This window comes from Zonotrichia leucophrys, chromosome 4A (genome assembly GCF_028769735.1).
Source record: "Zonotrichia leucophrys gambelii isolate GWCS_2022_RI chromosome 4A, RI_Zleu_2.0, whole genome shotgun sequence".
Taxonomy (NCBI): Eukaryota; Metazoa; Chordata; class Aves; order Passeriformes; family Passerellidae; genus Zonotrichia; species Zonotrichia leucophrys.
The window spans coordinates 6,747,640-6,768,046 of record NC_088174.1 but is presented as its reverse complement, the minus strand read 5'-3'; the positions used below and the strand labels follow the sequence as shown (position 1 = coordinate 6,768,046).

Genomic DNA, 20,407 nt, shown 5'->3' with positions numbered 1-20,407 from the left:
CTGCAGTTCATGGAGCACTGCCAAGTTATATGTTCAACTTTCTTTCACTGTGGTTTTTTTTATTAAAGTATTCCCATATGATGTTTTCACTTGCAGCTCCTAAATGCTTTTCCATACTTGAAGCAGAGACTACAGCTCACAGTGGGGTGGCTCTGGCCATAACCAGAAATGCTCATATAAGACCTCCTCTGATTTTCATGTTTTGAAGGTATGTTACACATATGATTCATGTTGTGTTGCTGCAAAAAATTTAAAATCTGAGTGTAATTCTGTATGTCAACAAAAGAAAGGACAGAAAAGAGCCTGAGGTGTGCATGTGAGTGAGCACCTCACACCTGTGAGAATGCAGGGACAGAGCAGGAGAGGCTGCCTGGGACCAGGGGTCAGTGACCCCAGTATCAATCCAGCTTTTCATGAGATCTGATCAGATTAAGAGCAGTTAAGCACTTCTGTTCTTGTGATCCCCATCAGAAAGGTGACCACACCTGAGAACTGCAGTTGCTCTTTCCCATAAGGAGAGCCCAGTTTCACTGAGCTTACACCCCCTGTTCATGTGCTGCCCTATGGTCAGCATGTTCCTGCTGAGAGCCCAGCCAGAGCTCACTGAACATTCACATCACACCTGCAACTCCTCCATGTCCTCCTCACATCTGTGTCTGAATAACCTTTTCTTCTGATTCTTTCCCTAGGTCTTATTTTACCTGTTGCAATATTCTCTGTAAATCATCATTCAGCTTCTAATATATGGTGCTGTCCCTCCTTTAAATTTCACTAGCTGTATTTCTGTCTCAACTGCTCATGTAACATCTGAAGTGTTTTATGTTTGATTTCCTACTCTGTCTACAATTCCCAATCACATTCTGCACCATTCAGCTGTCCTGGCATTTGCAAGGAGCATTCCAGTTGTTCCTTACTGATCTACACCTACCAGGTACACCAGTCTAATTTTCTACTTGACTACTGTTTTCATCAGGATTAAAACTTTCTTCTCCTGCATTTATGCCCCCTGATTACCTTTATGCTTCTTGTTACATATTTAACAGGTATGTGTTGGATGCAATGTTTTCATCATGTTCACTAAATGAGTGGCACTGGGAGAAAGTAAATTATAGCTTCTAGGGAGAGTCCCTGCTGTTGTTTGAGAAGTAGAGGCAGCCCAGAAAAGCCCCAGGTTCAGTCCCAGTGATGATTCACAACAGCTGTCACTGCCCATGCAGAAATGTGTGTACATTCTCCTGCCTGCACTTGAAAAAACATGTGACTTCTGTGTTCTCAGACTATTTAAAACCTCAGTTTCTCTACAAAGAATAAGGGTTGTGAAAAAAAAAATCTTAAAGTTATGACAGGAATAAGCAGTGAATATGTAGGTAGGTATTTTCAAACTAGCTGTGTGTTACTTTAGAGATTGCTTCAGGTAAAATAAAATTTAACATAGCTGTTGGTAAGGTTTAAAAATGGCCATTCATAGTACAGAAGGCCAAATGCTGATACCTGAATATCTGCCCATCCTGTTCTCAGAAAGAAGCAGGCGTGCCCTACTTGAGGGCTGATCACAGCCCAGAGTGAGAACACACACCATGAAACATTCCAAAAAATGGTGTTTTCCCATCTTTTCTTACACAAGCATTGTTTATTTCACTGTTCAGAGAGAGTATTTTTATTACAGCAGGTTATGTTCCAGAAGAGTATTAAAACATAGTGCAAAGGCTCCACCTTTGTTCCACCTGCTGGGGTGGTCATAAAAGAATGCCCTTATTAGCTGACAACTAAGCAGCATACTAATACTAAGATCCAAGAACATCCTTCCTTATGCATTTGCACACCAGATAGGTGGATACAAAGTGCTGAAAAATTAGCTCTAGCAACTCCTGGTTATTATTCAAAATGTACATTAACAGTCAACATTGAGATAACATAACACTCAATTCTGGTCTTACACAGCTTGTGATATTTTGCTTTAAAACAGTGATTGTTCTATAGTCATGCACCAAATTTGCTGTCAAAGTTATGAGTACACCCTACAGTCCCCCTGCAGCCTTTGAATAATGCCTTCACATCTTTGCTCAAGCCAAACAAATTCTTCTACAGCTCTCCCCAAAGCCTTTGAGGTCATTTTACTTTGTGACATTTCATGAGACACCAAATGAGACAAGCAATTACTCTGGCACTGGGAATTTCAAAAAGGTTTATAAAAAAAATAAATCACTCTTCAAGACACCACAGGTCTGACTCTTCCCAGAGTTAACTCTAACTTCACTCAGACTTTTTTGATTCCTCACAGCAAGTCAAAATTAGGAATAGCTTGCAAAACAAAAACCACTAACGAATGAACAATGGGAAAGAAGGAACCTAACCCTTCTCTTCCCAAACCAAACACACACGGTCAGTTCTTTCAGCCACACTTATCCAATTGACTTTAACTGCCCTGTTCTGAAATGCAGACTGGTCACAGTGGTTCAAAATCAGGCCCTAAATATGCTTATTTATGTTTGATTTAAAATAGACAAGCTGTCCTCTCACTGTCCTTGCAAAACAGCTTAGCTAGCCATTGTCCAGGCCATGGGACAGTAGCCTTCAAAATGCCACAGTAAGAGGTCTTCAGTCGAGTGGTGCCATATGGTCTTCATTTAGAAGTATCATAAGAACATTACTTCTCACAGTATTTACAAATTAAAAACATATGGCTGTAACCTCTAATACTGCAAGAAATACTGCTCTTAGGGTTTGTTTTTGGCCTCAGACTTTTGAAATATGAACCAAGCAAAGGGATTTCATCTTAATGCGTGATTCAGTCCATTCTTCTTCCAAGCTCAAAGTCAGGGGGACAGCTAAAGCTGGCATTTGAAAAAAGTGATTTGCCCAGAACTATGGTAATGTACTACAGTTGGCAACTAGAGTAGCATGTATATCAAAAAGGGGTGGGACTGGTTAAAGACATCTACTTTCTATTAAATTAAAAAAAAAAAAAAGGTATTATGCTGGCTTTGGTTCCTATAGAGAGTTTTATAAGTCATATATAAGCCTCTTGCATTTACTATTTAGGTTCAATCAATATGGTTATCTACCTGTCAATTTTTCTTGCTCTTTAATGCAGAAGGAGAACAGCCTTTTTTATAGCTAGCTCAGAAAGCACTAAGCAAATCAATACATGCAGCGATAACAGAATGATTTGAAACACGTAACAGAAGCTTATCACTTTGCAGTATACTGAACCCGTCAAAATATTTTCCTAGAAGTAAAGTGAAAATAGAAGTTCTCCATTTTTTATTCCATAAGTGGAAAGTGACATAGATGTCGTAGGCCTTTTGGATTTGTTCCTAGCTTTGTATTTTCGGGAAAATTTTGTACATGAGCATTTGCTGCTTTGCAGGAACATGAAGCCAATTCTGTAGTGAGATTTAAAAGCTGCCTTGAGAATCAAAAATTATCTCAATTGCTCTTGATTCCCCATCTCTAAACCATTATTGGAAATCCATGCATTGTTCTGGGGAACTGGGCATAAGGTTTTCCAGGAATGCAGCTTCTGATGTTCCCACAGATCTTAAAACCCTCTGCTTTACTCAGTGCTCCCAGTAATTTGTGCTTCAGCCCAGTCTGAAAAATACAGGCTTTCTTTCAGCTGTCACCTGCTGCGTTAGTCAATCTGAAATAATTTATAAGCATCTGATTCCTAGAGGTTTAAATATACATACATGTATCAAGATTCTGGATTTTAAAGCAGCAGAGAGAGGATCAGCTGTTACTGTGGTCTCTAACATCTACTTTTTTGAAGAAATGCATAGGATTTAACTATGCAGCTCTCTTCGAGTGGTAAGTAACAATCATCTGCCATCATAGGATTTAAGTAGGTGGAATTCTGCATAATACAAAAGCTCTTTGCAATATTCCCCGCTTGCCACAATTTATCAGATGTTAAATGCAAGTTCAAAATTAATATATACATACTGCAATGTAAGTATGCATGTAAATACCTACTGAAGAGATGGGAGTTGATAGGAAAGGAACAGGAAATAACATTACCAGGATGAGGCTTTCTAACATTTTCTCTCACAGTTTTAGCTCCAAGGCCATTGCTATCATGAGATCTGGTGGATTTCTGCATGTGCCCCAGGAACTCCTATCATGGCCCTATGGCTCCCCAGTTCATGAAGATCTGCTCCACAGCTTCTGAACCTCAGGGGCTGCCAGGCCTGGGCTCTACTGGCTACACTGGGTTTTGCTCAAGACACCAAATCATAAAATGTTTTACCTTCACCCTTAGAAAACAATACTGATATGAAAAACAAAGCAAAAAGGTAAAAGAAATCAATAAGATCACAAAATCACAAAGAAATCCTTCCATAACATAACTAAAAGTTTACAGAGGCTCTGCTACTTCTATTTCTCGACCAGAAATGGCCACTCATGGTGCAGTCAAGTCTGAACTAGCTCTGTGTGGGTGAGCCAAGGTCTGGGAATCTACACAGCAACACCCTCTCTGAGACAAGGATTAGTCCACAGGTGTGTAAGAGCTGCTAACCAGCTCCTGACCCCACCTGGTGAGTCTGTGTGAGCTCCCTGTGAATCTCCAGGACCTCAGAAATCACTGACCCACGATCCCTGGCCCGGCAGAGACACGCCAGCAGCGAGGCATTAACAAAGCTGTCTGCACAGAGTAGCTCTGAAAGATGGATGGGCATCTCTGATGGCAGAATTGGGCCCAGCAAATGAGCAAAGATTCTTAGAGCAACACCTCAAGTGACACAAATTATGTTATAAAATTGATCACTTCCTTACACATGGCAGAACGTTTCCAGGGCACTCAACATCTCATTCCATTAAGCCATGATAAATGACACCATATTTCCACATCAGTCTGAGCACTTCTTTTAAATCTGCTTGTTCAAATATTTGGTTACTTATTCCCCTCTCTCTCTGTAAGATAGCAAGAACCATCTTTTTCTTTTCCAACACTGAATACCCTAATGGATGCCATTATTGCAGGTCCATCACCTAGGAATTTTATTTCTTTACAGAATTCCTCACCTTAAGAACAAGCAAAACTTTGACAGAATCACTAAAAACCTTTCCGTATGCATTCTATCTGCATACACTCAGGAACTGGAAAAAAATAGACTCAGATATAGAGGAAAACCACAGAGCAAATTATGCAGAAATGCCCCAAAACAATTCTCCTATTGCTAGCTTGAAGATCACTACCAGCACATGGAACAGTGTTAAGATGGAAACCCATGGAGTAGGAACAAAATTGTTTCAAGCAGATCACTATGGCTTGAGGTGGCTTGGGAAGGTTCATAAATTGATAAGCACCACCAAAGGATCGTAAGCCTCCACATCAATTGTATAAAGATTACAACAGAGCCACTCACTGCAGTCATTCTGAAAAGGTTATGGGTTTCACAGGTGTGCACTGTCAGTTCTGATTAAGCTTAAACTAAACCAGTTATCTATAATGTTGGATTGGAAGGAGTTTTATAGCTGAACGCAAGGTAAATCAAATTCAGGATACCCATCTGTGGAAAAACACAGAGGGCCAAAGTTCACAGTCTTGACACAGGCAAAAAAATCCAACTTTCCAAACTCAGGAGGAGATTTGCCTGCAAAAGATCCATCAGTCCGGCTATTGTCCTGTGTTCTGTCTCAGAAAGGAAAGTTATTTTCTCACAGCTTTGGGTTTTCTTTCCCTCTTCAACTTACTGTTCACTCTCAAAATGATTATTATCTACTTTCATTTCTAAATTGCCTGCCATTTATCTGAACATGAAATTAATTACACACCTATACTTTTCACTATGCAGGATATAAACTAAAATAGCAACAAATTCATAATGCAATTTTTCATCTTTGCAACTAGGAATCCTTCCAAAAACAACAATTCATATCAGATGTTCCTAGAGGTATGCAAGAAGAATGTGGGTGAAATTCTGCACCCAAAAAACATTGCTAACAACTCAATCGACTTCATAGCGCCAGGGTTTCATTCAAAAAGTAAAGAAATTAAAAATGCATTCTTAGTAGTTGACACAAATTGCAAAAGGTACAATTTATTTCCAAAAATACTTTGCATTAATTCTGCACTTTAAAGTGCATCTATTGACTCATAGCGTTAATAGATGGCGGGAGTGAGAAAAAGTATTTGCTTTTGCAATATCATTATTTCCTTTGCATGCAATTATTTACTTGCCAAACAATGCTAGCGACAAATTGCAGCAGACTCTGCAGTCATCTACACCAGCAGATTTTTAACCCAAGGTAAAAATAAACAGAAACATCTGTAAAGTAATCTTGCAGAAAGCTACGTTTATTAACAAATACATTTTCTAATAAAACACCATCTGCAAGCAACCCTCAGCTTCCACTTGATATAAATAGGCCTTTTACTGTTTTCAGATGCAGTTCCCAGAAAATTATTCCAAGCTCTACTGCAAAACACATCAGTCTTTGTTGCTGCCTGGAATGTTAATAAATAACATCAAGTTTTTAAATAGTCAAACAAATTATTGGCTTGAAACAATTATTCCAATAGAAAAAGCTGACCTTTTGCAATAAAGTAGTTTAAGAATGCATCGCTCCTCATTCCTAGGATAAAAATATTACCAAGCAGGGAAATATTTTTGGGAAAACAGAAAGCTATGAAAAACCCATCTTGCAATTCTGCTTATATGTACACTGTACACCTACCTTCCAAAGGTTACAGGCTTAGAAAAACTCAGACTAAGAGAAAAAATACACAGAGTATAAATAGTTCAATCCATATCCTTATTATACATTTGTGCTTGGAATGGACACGAATATGAACCAACTAAAATGTTCCTCACAGGACTACTGTTCTGACCAGCAATACAAAATTCAACAGCTTAAACTGTTGGTTGCAGAGATTGGGACTGAATCCCAGTATTAAGAGCTCTTCAAAATGCATAAAAGCTTCAATGGGACAAATTTTCATAAGCATTATTCACAACTTAAGTCATATTAATTCCAATAAAAAGAAAAAAAGGAATTTAGCAAACTCTGCAAATAAACTCCTTACTGGCAGGACTGTTTAGTACCACTGAAATTTGAACACTGCCATTTTTCCTTAGAATTTAAAATAGCAATCTGTCTATCAAACTACCTACTAACTGAGAATTCAAGAGTGAAAATTGCAGATGAACTGAGATATTAGAGTTCCCTGTCCAGAACCAGTATAGCTGGTACACATATATTACACCCAACAGAGATCTAGCCTTTTAATATTAATCATAAACAAGAAATGTTAGTATTCCAAGCTGTGCTTTAAAAACTACATTAAATATTGCTACTGGGACTATCACAACAAACTGCTGAAAGAAGCCATGCACATTCTAGAAAAAGAAATACACTGTATTGTTTATTCCAGTAATGCAACTGCATATTTCCAGAGAAAAAATATTTAGTGAATGCAATACTCAAGCAGTACTAGAGAGAAGATATTTTAAACCACTTACTTCACTAACAGGAGGAATGTTGAGCTTTGGTACTTTGCTCTTCGAACTAGGCGTGTTCACTTTTCCTTCTAGCAGTGCTCCAAAGGACTGATTTCCATATCCACTCTCAATTTCTATCGGGGGTTTCAGTTCAGGTGAGTCATTAGGTACCTGGTCCTGACCATCCATAGGCCTGACATAAGCTGTAGGCTTTTGCTGGACCATGCTGTTCTTACAGTGAAGTCCTGGTGGGAAATTCTGAGTGGAAAGACCATTATTTGCAGTTAGCAAAGAAGTGGAAGGAAGTGGAGATCCAGGACCATGGCCTACAAACTCAAGCTCTGTGGGTGACTTCGAATGACTGTTTTCTTTGTAGGTGTGCTCTCCAGGTGCTGACTTTGCATGAGTGTGCCTCCTTGAATGTGAAGATGTTGCCATAGCATTTGCCTCCTCAGTTCCCCCACTTTTATGCTGCTCACTCTGGCAGTTGTAGAGATCTTCATACCTGCCCTGTGACTGGTCATGGGAAGAGCTGTGCTTTGTCCGACTCTGCTGACCACTGGATTGGCTTGGCTGGGCCCCACTGGAGTTGTGACCACTGCGTGACCAGTCTGTCCTCGACTTCCTGCTGCTCTGGTGGCCATGCAGCAAAGTAGAATTAGATGACAATGAAGAAGGTGGAGGCATTGATGTTGATGAGTTGCTGCTGATCTGATGAGATGGGATCATCCTGTTCCTCGGTTCTGGGAAAAAGTTCTGTTCATTTTTGTCAATGGGCGTCTGTGGGACAGAATTCTTTGGGATTCCTACAAGGTGGCTCTGGTTGGAGTGGTTGGTTAACAGATCCTTCATCTCATCATAATTTCCCAATGTGTTCTGGACACGATTTGCAAGGGCGTCGCCTTTATTTGTCTAAAATATATAAATAAAAAAAAGGACAAGAAAAGCGTGAGTAAATTCCTGATTTACAAGTTACTGCTCAGAATAGTTGTCTTAGAAGATGGCAAATGTTAGCTGTTTAATGGTGTCATGCTGACATTTAATTAAATTTCAATTACATTTTGCATATGTTATGTAAGAAAAACCTATCAATAACTGTGTTCAAAGAATCTCTTGAAACAGGCTTGCATCAGTAACACTTGTCTACTGCTTCCCATTTTCTTAAATATGCTCTCAGAGAAGTGTTTAAATTGCATCAGTTATGGATGTTAGGCACAAAATAAGCTGGGTTTATGTCAGAGATGTTTGGCTTGTACATTTCATATCGTGCAAAACACGAATGCACAATTACTGGCTACTGAGCATTTGAATTGTAATCACACAGTTGATATAGGTATGTTATTGCTCTATCAGCCCCTTGACCCACAGTCCTGCCATAAATAGAAGCTGAACAGTCTGTAATAGCACCAAACTCTTCACTCCAGTTTAACTTCAATTACTTTTCCATAGAAAGTAGAGTTTGACCTGAAGTATCTAATCTGAATCCAGAGAAGAAAAAGCTTCTACCACATGCAACAGGTAGGTTCAACTAAAAGATCATTCAAAAATATTTTCTCATAGAACATAAACAGACATGATTGCCACATTCTTAAGCATCAGGATTCTTCTGCTGTCTGCAGGCTGGTTGTGTTTCTTAATCCTGCTTTTCTTTGATTTCCAGTAATTATTAAATAAATAGTGACTCATATTTGTTTCACTGCTATTATACTTTTCCTTTTGAAGCATTAAGTTTCTTTTTCCTTTTCCCTTTCACTTGTAAAAAGCTGGAAGCTATAATTAATACACAGCTGATTTCCTCTCTCTTCCTGTTCTAACTCACCCCACATGGATGCAAAGCAGCAGCCTTCCTACTGACCTTTCTGTTCCACTGAAGTGACCAGCAGAGAACTAAAACATCTTATTCCACATGCTCATGGCTTTACAAGACTCAAAGGATAAAAACAAAGCTGAACTACAGTTCCTGTTCAAGCAGATGGTTCAGTTCTACAGTCTGGAATTAAATGACAAAGCTATGCCATGATACAGCCAACTCTACTTCTGTTTGGAGGGGTTTTTTCACTCAATAAAACAAGGAGTGCCACAGTCCAATGGTGCCTTAACACCAGGCCATTGAGATGGGGAAAATCAGCAGCAGGAGCTTGTGCTTGGTTAGAGAGTGTCACAGTTCTTTGGTGAGAGATCCTACTGTGCCCCCTGATCCCACTTTCCTCAAATATTAAAGAGAAGTTTGAGCGATGAAAAAATTCATGCATGGATTTCTCCTGAAATATCTACTTACATTAGACACTGCTGAACTAGTCAGAGGATGAGCAGAGTACTGAACATGCCATAAAAATGTTAAAAAAAGAAGATAATAAATGCAAATTTCCTTTTGCTCATTCTCAGGGATTGTAACATATATTAGCACTGCACTGAGGCAGTGATTTAAAAATTAACTGTTCAATGTTGTTCCCATCTTTATACATTTTGCCAGTGCTCCTAAGTGATACAGTTAATAATCCCAGTTGTGGAGAACCACGAATCACTTTAATTCACTAAGTCCCTAGGTTGGTCATTTTAGTGGCAAAAATTATATTCTAGCTAAGCCAAGAATAAGCTCTTTGTATATGAGCAGTCTCCTTCAACTGAGTTGCACAATGAGCTGTTTGGGCAGCAGCCAAAACCAGGCTTTCTCTGTTCAACCCCCAAATTTAAAACAAGGAGATTCCATTGTGCTTAAGGGCCCAGCAGGAATTATGATTCGAAGTCTAAACACTTACATACTTGTTCTGTTTCCTCCCTGCCCAAACACTTTAACTCCTTACGGGATAGAACATGGGAAATAACAGCACCAAAAAAAAAACCTGACCACCAACTTTCACCTCTGTGGTTCAGCTACACTTCCAGGGAGCATTTAGCTTTCTTTCCAGAAAGCACAAATTAAAAAAAAAAAAAAATAAAGGTACTGACAACATATCATAACTGTAACACTTCAACATCCCAGCACACTAAATGGCTCTTGTCTAGATCCTCACAGAGAAAATTTTTTAACTTGAAAGTAGATCTTTTCAATTATTTTATGTTGGAGGTACCTAATTCTCTCCATGTATTTTCTTTTACATGTCACATGATGATAAATATAACTTTGCTTTATATTAACTCTACTTTATGCCTAATGTTCACATCCTGGGGATAAAAGACATTGTATAAATGTTAGGTATTATTATTATTATTATTATTATTCATAGTCTTTTACAGGGAACATTAATAAAAAAATATTTACTGAAAACCATGGAGATTAAATTATTTTAAACATCCTTAGTGTATTTTAAGTACACTAAAGCTCATATCCAATGGTTACTGAAGTCAATGGAAAGATAATTACTCTCTTCAGTGGCCTTTGGACCAGACTACAAAGCAAAAAAACCCCATTATTAATGGTAATTTGGCTTACATTTAAATAAAATTAGAGCACATCCAGCTAAGATCAGACTTAGGCATCACACCACAATCTGAATGAGCTCAGGAATGTAGTGCACTGTTCCATCTGCATTTAAGACATAAAGCATAACAATGATGTTTTTACTTCATTTCCACAACAAATTCAGGGCTGGCACAAGAAGCACAGTACTCTTGACAAGCCTGGATACCAGCATGAGAAACACAGAATCCAGTCATAATTTCTCCTTGCTCTTTGTTACTTCCAGACTGGGGACAATTTCTACCTTCATATGCTGGGTAATTGGCTGATTTCCTAAAGAAAACCTCTGTATGTCTTATTTTTTGAACAGCATGCTGAATCACAATTTTGTTGCTATCAAGGAAATGCAGCATTTTGAGTATTCCAAGGCATAAATTATATGCCTGGTTTATGACTCATGGCTAGTAGCATTCCCCCTCATTCTAGGCTTCTGTTAATTTAGGAAATGCCCATCTTCCTGCATTTGCTTCTATTTCTTTCAAAAGCTATCTATAATAGAATCCTACTGGAAGACTAATTTGCTAGCTAGCTATTGCATTATAGTTTTACAAAGAAAAGAACTAATGCACTCAAAGTTATAGGCCCCATTTACAAGGGTTTTTTTGAAAATTTGTGTGAAACTTGAGGTTTCATAATTCATTCACTTCCTTATGCCTCATAGTTAAGCTAACCTCCACAGATTAGAAGTTGAGATCTTTTTTATGCTAAGCTTAAAAAGCATGGAGGGGCTTTACCTGAAAAAGATAAATGATTTAATATTCACCAAAGGCTCCACAATGGAAGTGCTGCCCATTAGGTTCTCTTTCTCAAGCTGAACTCTTCTGAGGCAATTCCTTTGAAAAGTAACAAAAATACTCCTACTGTTTTCTTTCAAAATCCTCATCTGTGAGTAATTCAAAACATTAAAAGGTATCAACAATTCAGTAGTAAAATTACAGCTTCTCTCAGGAAAGCTCCAACACTGCTTTTTCAAATGTCTGTTGCTGTTACACTGCAGGCCCTTCTCTGATCCCTTCTGCAAAATCCAGCATGAACAGGTTGCACCAGGGTTTGAAGGCAGGACCTGCAACCCACTTGCATTAAAGAGCAACACAACCCTCACTGCCTGACCTTCCCAAAATAATGCTGGATGTCATCACGTTGTCAAAGGTGTTGTTTTCCCACATGAGACAGTGGAGCTTCAAAAGGAGACATTTATCTTTTAACAAGCATGGAAAAATGTATTTTATACACCCACAGAAATAAGTATCTCTTTTCATCTAAGTGCACACATACATAAACTACAAAGAATCAATGTAGAAAAACTACAAAGAATCAATGTAGAAACACACATTTGTCCAAAACTATAATGAACACCCACGTTTTATTTGACAGAGGGAAAGAAAGAGGCTGTAACAGCTAGAGCAGAGAGATGCTAGATGAAGGCAGATACTCCACACATCTCATGATACACAATGGCAGTAGGCTCCATGAGAAAATCTCAGCTCCTTGCTCTTCTAATGCAACTTTTAATATCAATTTCTTAGTGCACTCTTAAAACAGCTGCCAGTTGCTCAGTCTTTAAACCTTCAGGAACAGCAGTGGTGGATTGCCCTGCCCTGACCCTACCTGGTCCCTCCTCTGCATACTGTTGAAGCAAATGAGGAAGGAATGATAAACAAGTAAGGACACTAGGTCTGGGAATTAGAGAAAGGAAAAGATGTTTCCTGAAACCGGCTATTCCCAACCTTCTCTTTGCCACTGCAGAGTCCATGTCAGACCCCACCTTCCAATCTCTCAGAAATGTACCAGCTGTACCAGGAGCTGATGCTCAGCAGCAGAGCCAGCCCAGTGAGGATGTGGAGCTTGTGCCCATCACAGGCCACAGCACTTTGCTGGGCAGTGTTTCATCTCGCTCTGCTCCCACTGAGAGTGACCAGGAGAGACAAGAGCAGCTTCTTGTCTGCACAAGGCCTTGAGTCTCATGAACACAGAAACATCTGGTCATCTCAAAATAGAGAGGAAATTCTGACTGCACGTGCAGGATATTTGTTCTCACATCAGGGTCTCTTAATTTTATTTTAGAATAAATGCAAACAAACCCCTGAATTTAATTTTGCACTTAGGAATAAAAATCCCTACATATCCACTAAGAGTTAGATTCAGTTTTTATTTAAACAGCAGTCTATCACTTCATCCCTTTTTTTTCCTCCTAATGTAAAGTGAAAGCAAGATCTAACTTTCCTACCTCATTTTGCTTCTACCTGTTTTTTCAAATTTAAGACTGATTTAACTAATGAATATTTAACTACTTTTGCATGTAATTTCCTATCAATTTTTATCTTTCACAATTTATAATGCTTTTTTAGGGCAGTATTATATTATATTTTAATCACAAGAAGTTTACAAACTTCTCTGCCAAGTAGGTGAAAAGCAACTTAAAAAAATTTGCCCAGAAAGACCATCAGGATAATTTTTGGCTTTTTAATCATTCACTTTTTTAAAAGAAACCACATTCTCTGTGTACATTTGGTGCAAATACACACACTAACTAGATCTAAAATCAGATATTGTTACTCTTATTATACAATAGATATTGGTGATATAGGATTTCAGTTCTTGCCAGAAAATTTGGCAGTGTTTTGCATACTGGTCTACATCCTGAAATCCAAATAACCATTTACATTAGTCTAACGGATTTATCCATACAATATTTACAAAATATTGAGTAGCTACATGGACTAGTAATGTTCTATAGGATTAATTCAGCATGGCATCGGCCACTTCCCAAGTGTATGTCACAGGTAAGGGATCTCAGCCTTGGGTAAAGGAGGACTCTTTACCCTCCCTGACAGGCATCCCTGCTGAAGCAGAGGGTCACCCGGGCTGCAGGGCAGCTGCACTTCAGGGAGAGATCAAATTGGGCTCATCCTGGTGGTGACATTTACAGGGTAAAGTAGTTGGCTGCTAATCAATACAACAGACAAGACACATGTCTTCACTTCAGCTCTGATATCTTGCTCTGTACTTTGGTTATCTTCCACTTCAGGGTTTCAAAACCACCTTTTGAAATGTTTGTCAAGACACCTTCACTGTCTTGAACATGAGCCAGGGGCTTTCCAGCTGGCAAATTCATGCCAAGAAAGAAAGGCCTGTTGCTCCTCAGCCAGCCTGAACCAAAGTACAGCCAGGAGTGCATCCACTACACTTTTGTGGTCTATAATTATTAGACACCATGTGATAATAATGACAGTCTTTTCTCCTCCTTTTTGGGTGATTTTCAAAGAGCCCTCATCCTCCCTTACAGCTGCTAACAATGTAAAATGGAAAGATGAAGTGGTGGCCTTTCAATGGATGTCACTGATTGGGAGGAGAAAGAGATATGGAAATTTACATTCCTATGAATTCTTTAGGGAATGTCTTACTGAAAATCAAAGCAGCAGAAATCATAAAGGGGGACATCCCTTGGTGATAAAAATCTCAGGCAGCAAAGCTCCTTCGAGAGAATAGGACTTGTAACAAAAGTCCCTTTCATATCCTTGTTATGCTCCCCAAAGATTCAGTCTCCCAAAAGACTTCTTTGGATGGTTATGATTGCATAAGAAAGATTATGGACTCATTATTTATAGAGAGGGCATTGGTTTTAAAAACTCAGATATATTTTCTTCCTAAAAATGAAAGAAGTTATTGTAAGCTTTGTAGGTACAAACCACTTGTAGAAATACCAGCTGCACATACTTCTACTGCAGGACTTTGCTGTGTGTTAAGAGGAAGAAATCTTGAACTGGATTGTAACCAAAACTCCTCATTCTGCCAATGAAACCTGGGCAGCACATTCAGTTTGCTCTGCTGCCCTATGCTGATTTGGATAATCTGTGTATTCAAGAGTGGAAGTACCAAGGCAGATGCAACACTTCCATTCCTTAGAGGTGATGAGAAGCTTTATCTGTATTTGTGTAAGACATTCTGAAAATACAAAATGTAACACTGTAATTTACCTTGTAGGGTTCCCCAAAGAGGTTAAAACCTGAAGCAAAGAGATCTTCATCTTGCTGGACTTCCTGGTTCCTTCTCTCCCATTCCTTCCTCTTAAGTGCACTCCGATCTTGCTCATAGTGACTGGAGAAAGACAAAAATGACAACACGTTATTTTCCCCATCATTTTGTTACATGTTTATTACTATCAGTAATAGCAACAAACCATCAGAAACAATGCAACTCCTGAGGACAATTCTGAAAGAAACAGCCACCGAATCATTTTCCCAAATTTAAATCTGGAATCATAAAACTATGCAAAATTGGGCAGTAGGGCAGTCAGTACACTTCTAAAATAGAAAGTGATTAAATGAAACAATGAAAATATCGTTTACCAGTTCACAGAGCATTATGCAGAAGAATAAAATACATTTTGATATCCTTGTACTAGCAGCCTGTAAACACATATGCACCTGCACACGAATGCACACACGTGTGCCCACAAAGCACGGGTCTGTGCAGGGAAAGCAAATGTGAAGGCAAGGAAGCACAGCAACAGCTACAAATCCATTACACTGAACATCCATCCCAAGGCTCCAGTTTCGCCTCGTGTGATTTAGACCACCTAATTCTGTCCCACTTCTTGTTAAAATCTATGTATGGCTTCATTGGAGATGTCAAGGAGGGGTTAAGAAGGGTTTTGTAGAAGCAGGCTGCCGGAAAAGATTTTAGGATAGTTGATGCCAGGATCAGATAATTCTACACACAAACACAGAAAAGGATCTAGCACCTCGGTGTAGCAATGGTGAGTGGCACTTATCTGTGTGTCAGCTTGCTTTGTGCACCTGCCAGACCTAGATGACAGGCTGAGAGACCACATTCATTTCTCCCCTGAATAACACTCAAGTACTTTGGTCTCTTGGCTCTGCAAACTACCTCCTGCTCCTCTGAGGGAAGAGATATAATTAAAACCCTGAAGGAGAGAGAAAAATAGCAAAGGAAAGAGGAAAGGAAAAGATGCATACTTCAGCTTGCACTGACAACCTCTCATGTGACAAGCATTAAGGGACACTTCTGTGCTTTCAAGCCGCATTTGATTTGTTACGAGGCTTTTGGCTCTGCTTTGTGTCAGTTAATTAGCTCCCGAATTCCAGATGACAATTTGAATAGCAGATTCGGTGCATGCCCTGATGTTATCTGCAGTAAGCACAATCTCCCCGATAGATCCTGGCCGTGCATGCACACATCCACACACAGCCTGTATGTACAGATGCTTACACACAAACACACATATTCCAGCTGTAACAAAGAACACTTAATTCTTCTATCTCGGGTGAGAATGAATTAAATCTCCATAGAGCTCCACTGCACTTGGAAGATAACCAAATATCTACAACTTTTGCCTTTTTAGCTCAGCATGATATTGTATTGAAAGCTTCACACCGAGAGATATAATGAGGAATGAACTGCACAGTGATGAGGCTTTAACAGTGTATAAAGTCACTGATTTCTGAGTGAAACCACAATTACTAATTTGAAGCACCAGCTAATTAAAACCACAGCTATGTATTTAGCCTCTTGTTATACCTACTGCAGTTTATAATTATGAGGACCTCTTTATCTACTCAATTAAAGTTCTTATGATTCAGGCAGGTTGTGTTTGAACCTGCAAGCCCTGTGGAGAGCACAGGAAAGCATATGTCTGTTGCCTGATGACTCCATGCAGCCTTACACTTATACACTTGTTTTTATACAGGCAAGGAAAGAAAAGAAGAAAGACACGCCACAATGAGATTTCTAAATAAAAAATATGAATTAATAATTGGTTTAAGCAATTCAAGACCACTCAGACTTGGATTGAATAAGGCTTGATTATGGCTTGTAAACTGAATGCAAAGCCACCTACATAGGCTGAGCTGAATGACTGCCATCCACATTTTCCTTCTACAAATTAGAGGCTGAAAATATACCATGTTTTGTTTTATTTAATTTAATTGTTTGTAACACCTCCTGATGTACTGACATCACTTACACCAAGAGCAAGCTCCAGAACAGTGTTGTAATCAATGCTGTATTTTTGCATTAGAAGGTTTGTTGGTACTATTTGCTGGTCTCCTGAGGGAGACAGAGGGGGAAATTGTTGTAAGGACAGTCACTTTTCTATTCTACACATGAATACATTGCCAATGTAACACTGTAAATCACAAGCAACCTGTTCACTAAAAGGTGAAGGGGGGGAATTCCTTTTGAATCCTAAATCAAGATTATCATCCACAAATATGGGAGTTAGCAAATAGAAGCTGTTTCCCAAACTGGCACCCAAAGACGGGGCCAAGGCTGATTCCATCTCTCCCCACAGCTTTGCTGGAGTAGAGGGTGGGGTTAACCCAGAAATAATCCAGCCCAGGAGCAGTAGGAACACACTATATTTATCCCTCTCATGGGGGAATCTTTCCAGAGATTTCTCTGGCAGTTTGACCCACAGACTGTGTGACTCTTCAGCAAGATCAGGGCATGGTGATGTTATAAGCCCAGTCACACGGTTCTAGTCTAAGCAAGATTTTATATCCTGCATAAGCAATGTTTGCTATGGAAGCACTCCCATCCTATCATTCACTTCAGAAAGAATTATTCATGAAAGTTAGAGCTGCATTTTATAGCTTCCCAATGGCTTCCATGGCCCGGGGTTCCAGGGTGAAATCCTGGCCACATTCAAATCAAAAAATCTGGCTACAGAGATCACAGAGTACAGCACACAACACACCTCACCCCTCATGTGAGGTTACAGCATTTTGTTATCTAAAAGCCAGCTCAGGTCACAAGCATGCAAAGTATTTAGGAAACCAAGTGAGGCATTATGCCATATCCTATCTGAGAAAAAGCAGCAAAGACCCACGGACTACTAAGATATGCTTTATGACACATTACAAAACCACAACTTCAAAAACTATGAAAACAGCACTGGCGTAATTCAAAGTGGCATAATCACTTTAAAAGACATTAACTTAAACTAACGCAGTGTTTAGAATGTTAACATCAAAAGTTTGAAAATACAGTATTTTCCAACACAACACAGTGAAGTATTTCTCTTTTATTGTGTTTATGAAAGATTTCTATTTCAGGCACCCAAGAGGTGAGTACAAATGCACACCTCAAGCCCTAGACCCAAAAAATGTTTACAGATTACAAAACTGTGAGAATCCATGTTACAACACAAACAAAACCTTAAGTAAATTGTTACCTCTGCTTCAATCCAAATCTCACTCTCATATATTCTCTTGTGAAAACAAAACAAAGAATAAAATTAAAGCTGCCTTTTGAACTTCTTACTGTCAGAGTCACAGGGCAGCTTTAAGCGTACAAAGTATCTATGCAAAAGGAAGTGGTTGTTCATCCTGTCAAGACCATTACTTGGTTTATTTCTCTGCAAATGTACTTTTGCTATGACAGTGTTTGACACAGAGATGATTGTGGCTACAGGAAGTCAAATACTGTGAGATCATACACAGATTATGATAACAATTTATTTGGGTTCTGTGTAATTCAAAGAGGGATGCTGATTAGATGTTAAGGCTGCAGTGCACTGAGAACCTAATGGGATGCTCTCCAGAAATTCTTACTGCAGACACAATGCAATCTCTGGGACTTATGTTTAAATTTTAGCTTAACTAATGTTCTGTGAAATACAGATATGTGATTAGTGGTGAAGGTGTCAGTGAAAACTATAGTCAGAAACTGTGAGGAACATCAGAGTTCAGTCTGTCTCACTTGTATGGGAAATACTTCATGACTCCTCTAAAGCCAGGAGAGCAGGATATCACAATACAGGCTTTCATAAACATTTTATAAAACAGATACAGAAGAAAACAGCTGTAAGCCACAATATTCACTATATTCAACAGGGCAGCTCCCTAGACAGAACTACTACATGACAACGCAGTTTAAATATGTGAGCTCTATTGTTTTGTTACCACTTATTAGATTAATAATTGAATTTGAATGGGGAAGCCTGTATATAAATCTGAGAAGATCAGGAATGGTGAGCAGTAAGAACAGTACAGGAACACAGGAGACCACCAACCTACAAACTACCAGTGTGGTGGATACGGCAGAAAGAATAGCAACTATAACTACAATGTTGTTTTGGCGTGCTAACATTGGGTCAAAATGCACTTTGAATAACAGCATTGGCTATTTCCTGCTTTGTAATCAGAGCAGCACAGATCCATTGGGGACAGGGGCGAGCTGCTCCCTGTGACAGGCCAGGTGCTCAGCCTGTGTGAGCCCGCAGGGTGCCAGCAAGGACAGCAGAGCTGCAGCTGCACCCCACGATGGCTGTAGGGACAATCCAGCCCAGTCCCTGAAGAACAGAGGAGAGGAGGAGGTGGCTGAGGCAGAAGGAGGTTATATCAAGGCAAAAGATAACAGACATACACACAGGTTTTGGACTAGAAGCTAAAAATGTGGATCTGGAGATAAGAGATGAAAGTCAGATGAGCGCTGGCTACAAAAGGAGAACTAGAAGGAGAATAAAATTTGGGGCACTGGAAAGTACAGTGCAGTCATCTCTGGTGAAAGTGACAGGATGTGGTGCAAAAGATGTGGAGGAAAAAGAAAAAACCTTTTAGGACAGACTGCAACAAAGTAAGAGGTTATAGGGAAGAGTTAAAGGGAAGCTGATGAAATGAGACCAACAGCTAAAGGCTGAGCCCTAGCGTTTGGGGTTCATTTTCAAAGTTGTGCTAACTAAAGCCACAGAAGTCTCCCAAAGCACAGAAGACTAGGAAAGAGCCTGAAAGACTGGAGAAGGAGCAGAAGAAAGAAGTCAGACCAGACAAGTCTGAAGGAGTAGTCTCTGTGATATTAAGAAAAAGTAGAAGAGAGAAAAATGATCAAACACCTCATGTTGCAGACAAATCACGAATGAGAACAGAACACGGCTCTGTTGATTCAGTCAAAACAACAAGAGCCCAACAGGGAAAGAATCAATAAAAAAGCAGGAGCAGAGAGGCTTTATAGCAGTGACAGAATACATCCATGAGAATAAATGAATGACATTCAAAAAAGCCAGCATTTATCCACAATTTAAGGAAAAAGTAGTTGGTGTTCTCAATAACGTCTCAATTCACAAAAATGCACACTACATCAAATCAAACATTTCCCTGTACTAGTTCCAACCCCCCCACCTTAAAATATCAGATATGCCTAAATGATGAAAGAAGTTCTCACACTGAAATGTTTGTAATTTGTGGAAGCAAAATATAAACACAAGCATCTAAACTAAGACACAGTGGATATAAAATGATTTGAATTTGAGAACTGAAAGTCCTTTCCCAAGGTTGTGGCTTCATAGTTTTTACTTTGCCCACATGTACTCAGGAAGTTGGAGAAGTAAACTCGGAAACTGGGCTTCCTCAAAAACTAACTCATATGCCTGCATGAGGTACAAAACATCCCAAATCAAAACCCACTCAGAGTTTATTTAACTTACAGGAGAAATCCAGCTCAGGTCAATGAGGATTTCCCCCACACTTCAAATACATCCTTG

At 39.2% G+C, this 20,407-nt stretch overlaps 1 protein-coding gene across 11 annotated transcripts in view; it reads right to left on the bottom strand.

Moving 5' to 3' along the window:
* Positions 1–20,407, bottom strand: part of AFF2 (ALF transcription elongation factor 2) — a 357,228-nt gene that overhangs the window by 229,922 nt on the left and 106,899 nt on the right. For all 11 annotated transcript variants that reach the window (XM_064713250.1, XM_064713252.1, XM_064713251.1 and 8 more), the window contains 2 exons: positions 14,883–15,003; positions 7,467–8,357 (listed from right to left, as the gene is read on the bottom strand). In XM_064713250.1, coding sequence (XP_064569320.1) covers positions 7,467–8,297 — 831 coding nt within the window. In that variant the 5' untranslated portion in view covers positions 8,298–8,357; positions 14,883–15,003. The remainder of the gene's footprint in view (positions 1–7,466; positions 8,358–14,882; positions 15,004–20,407) is intronic.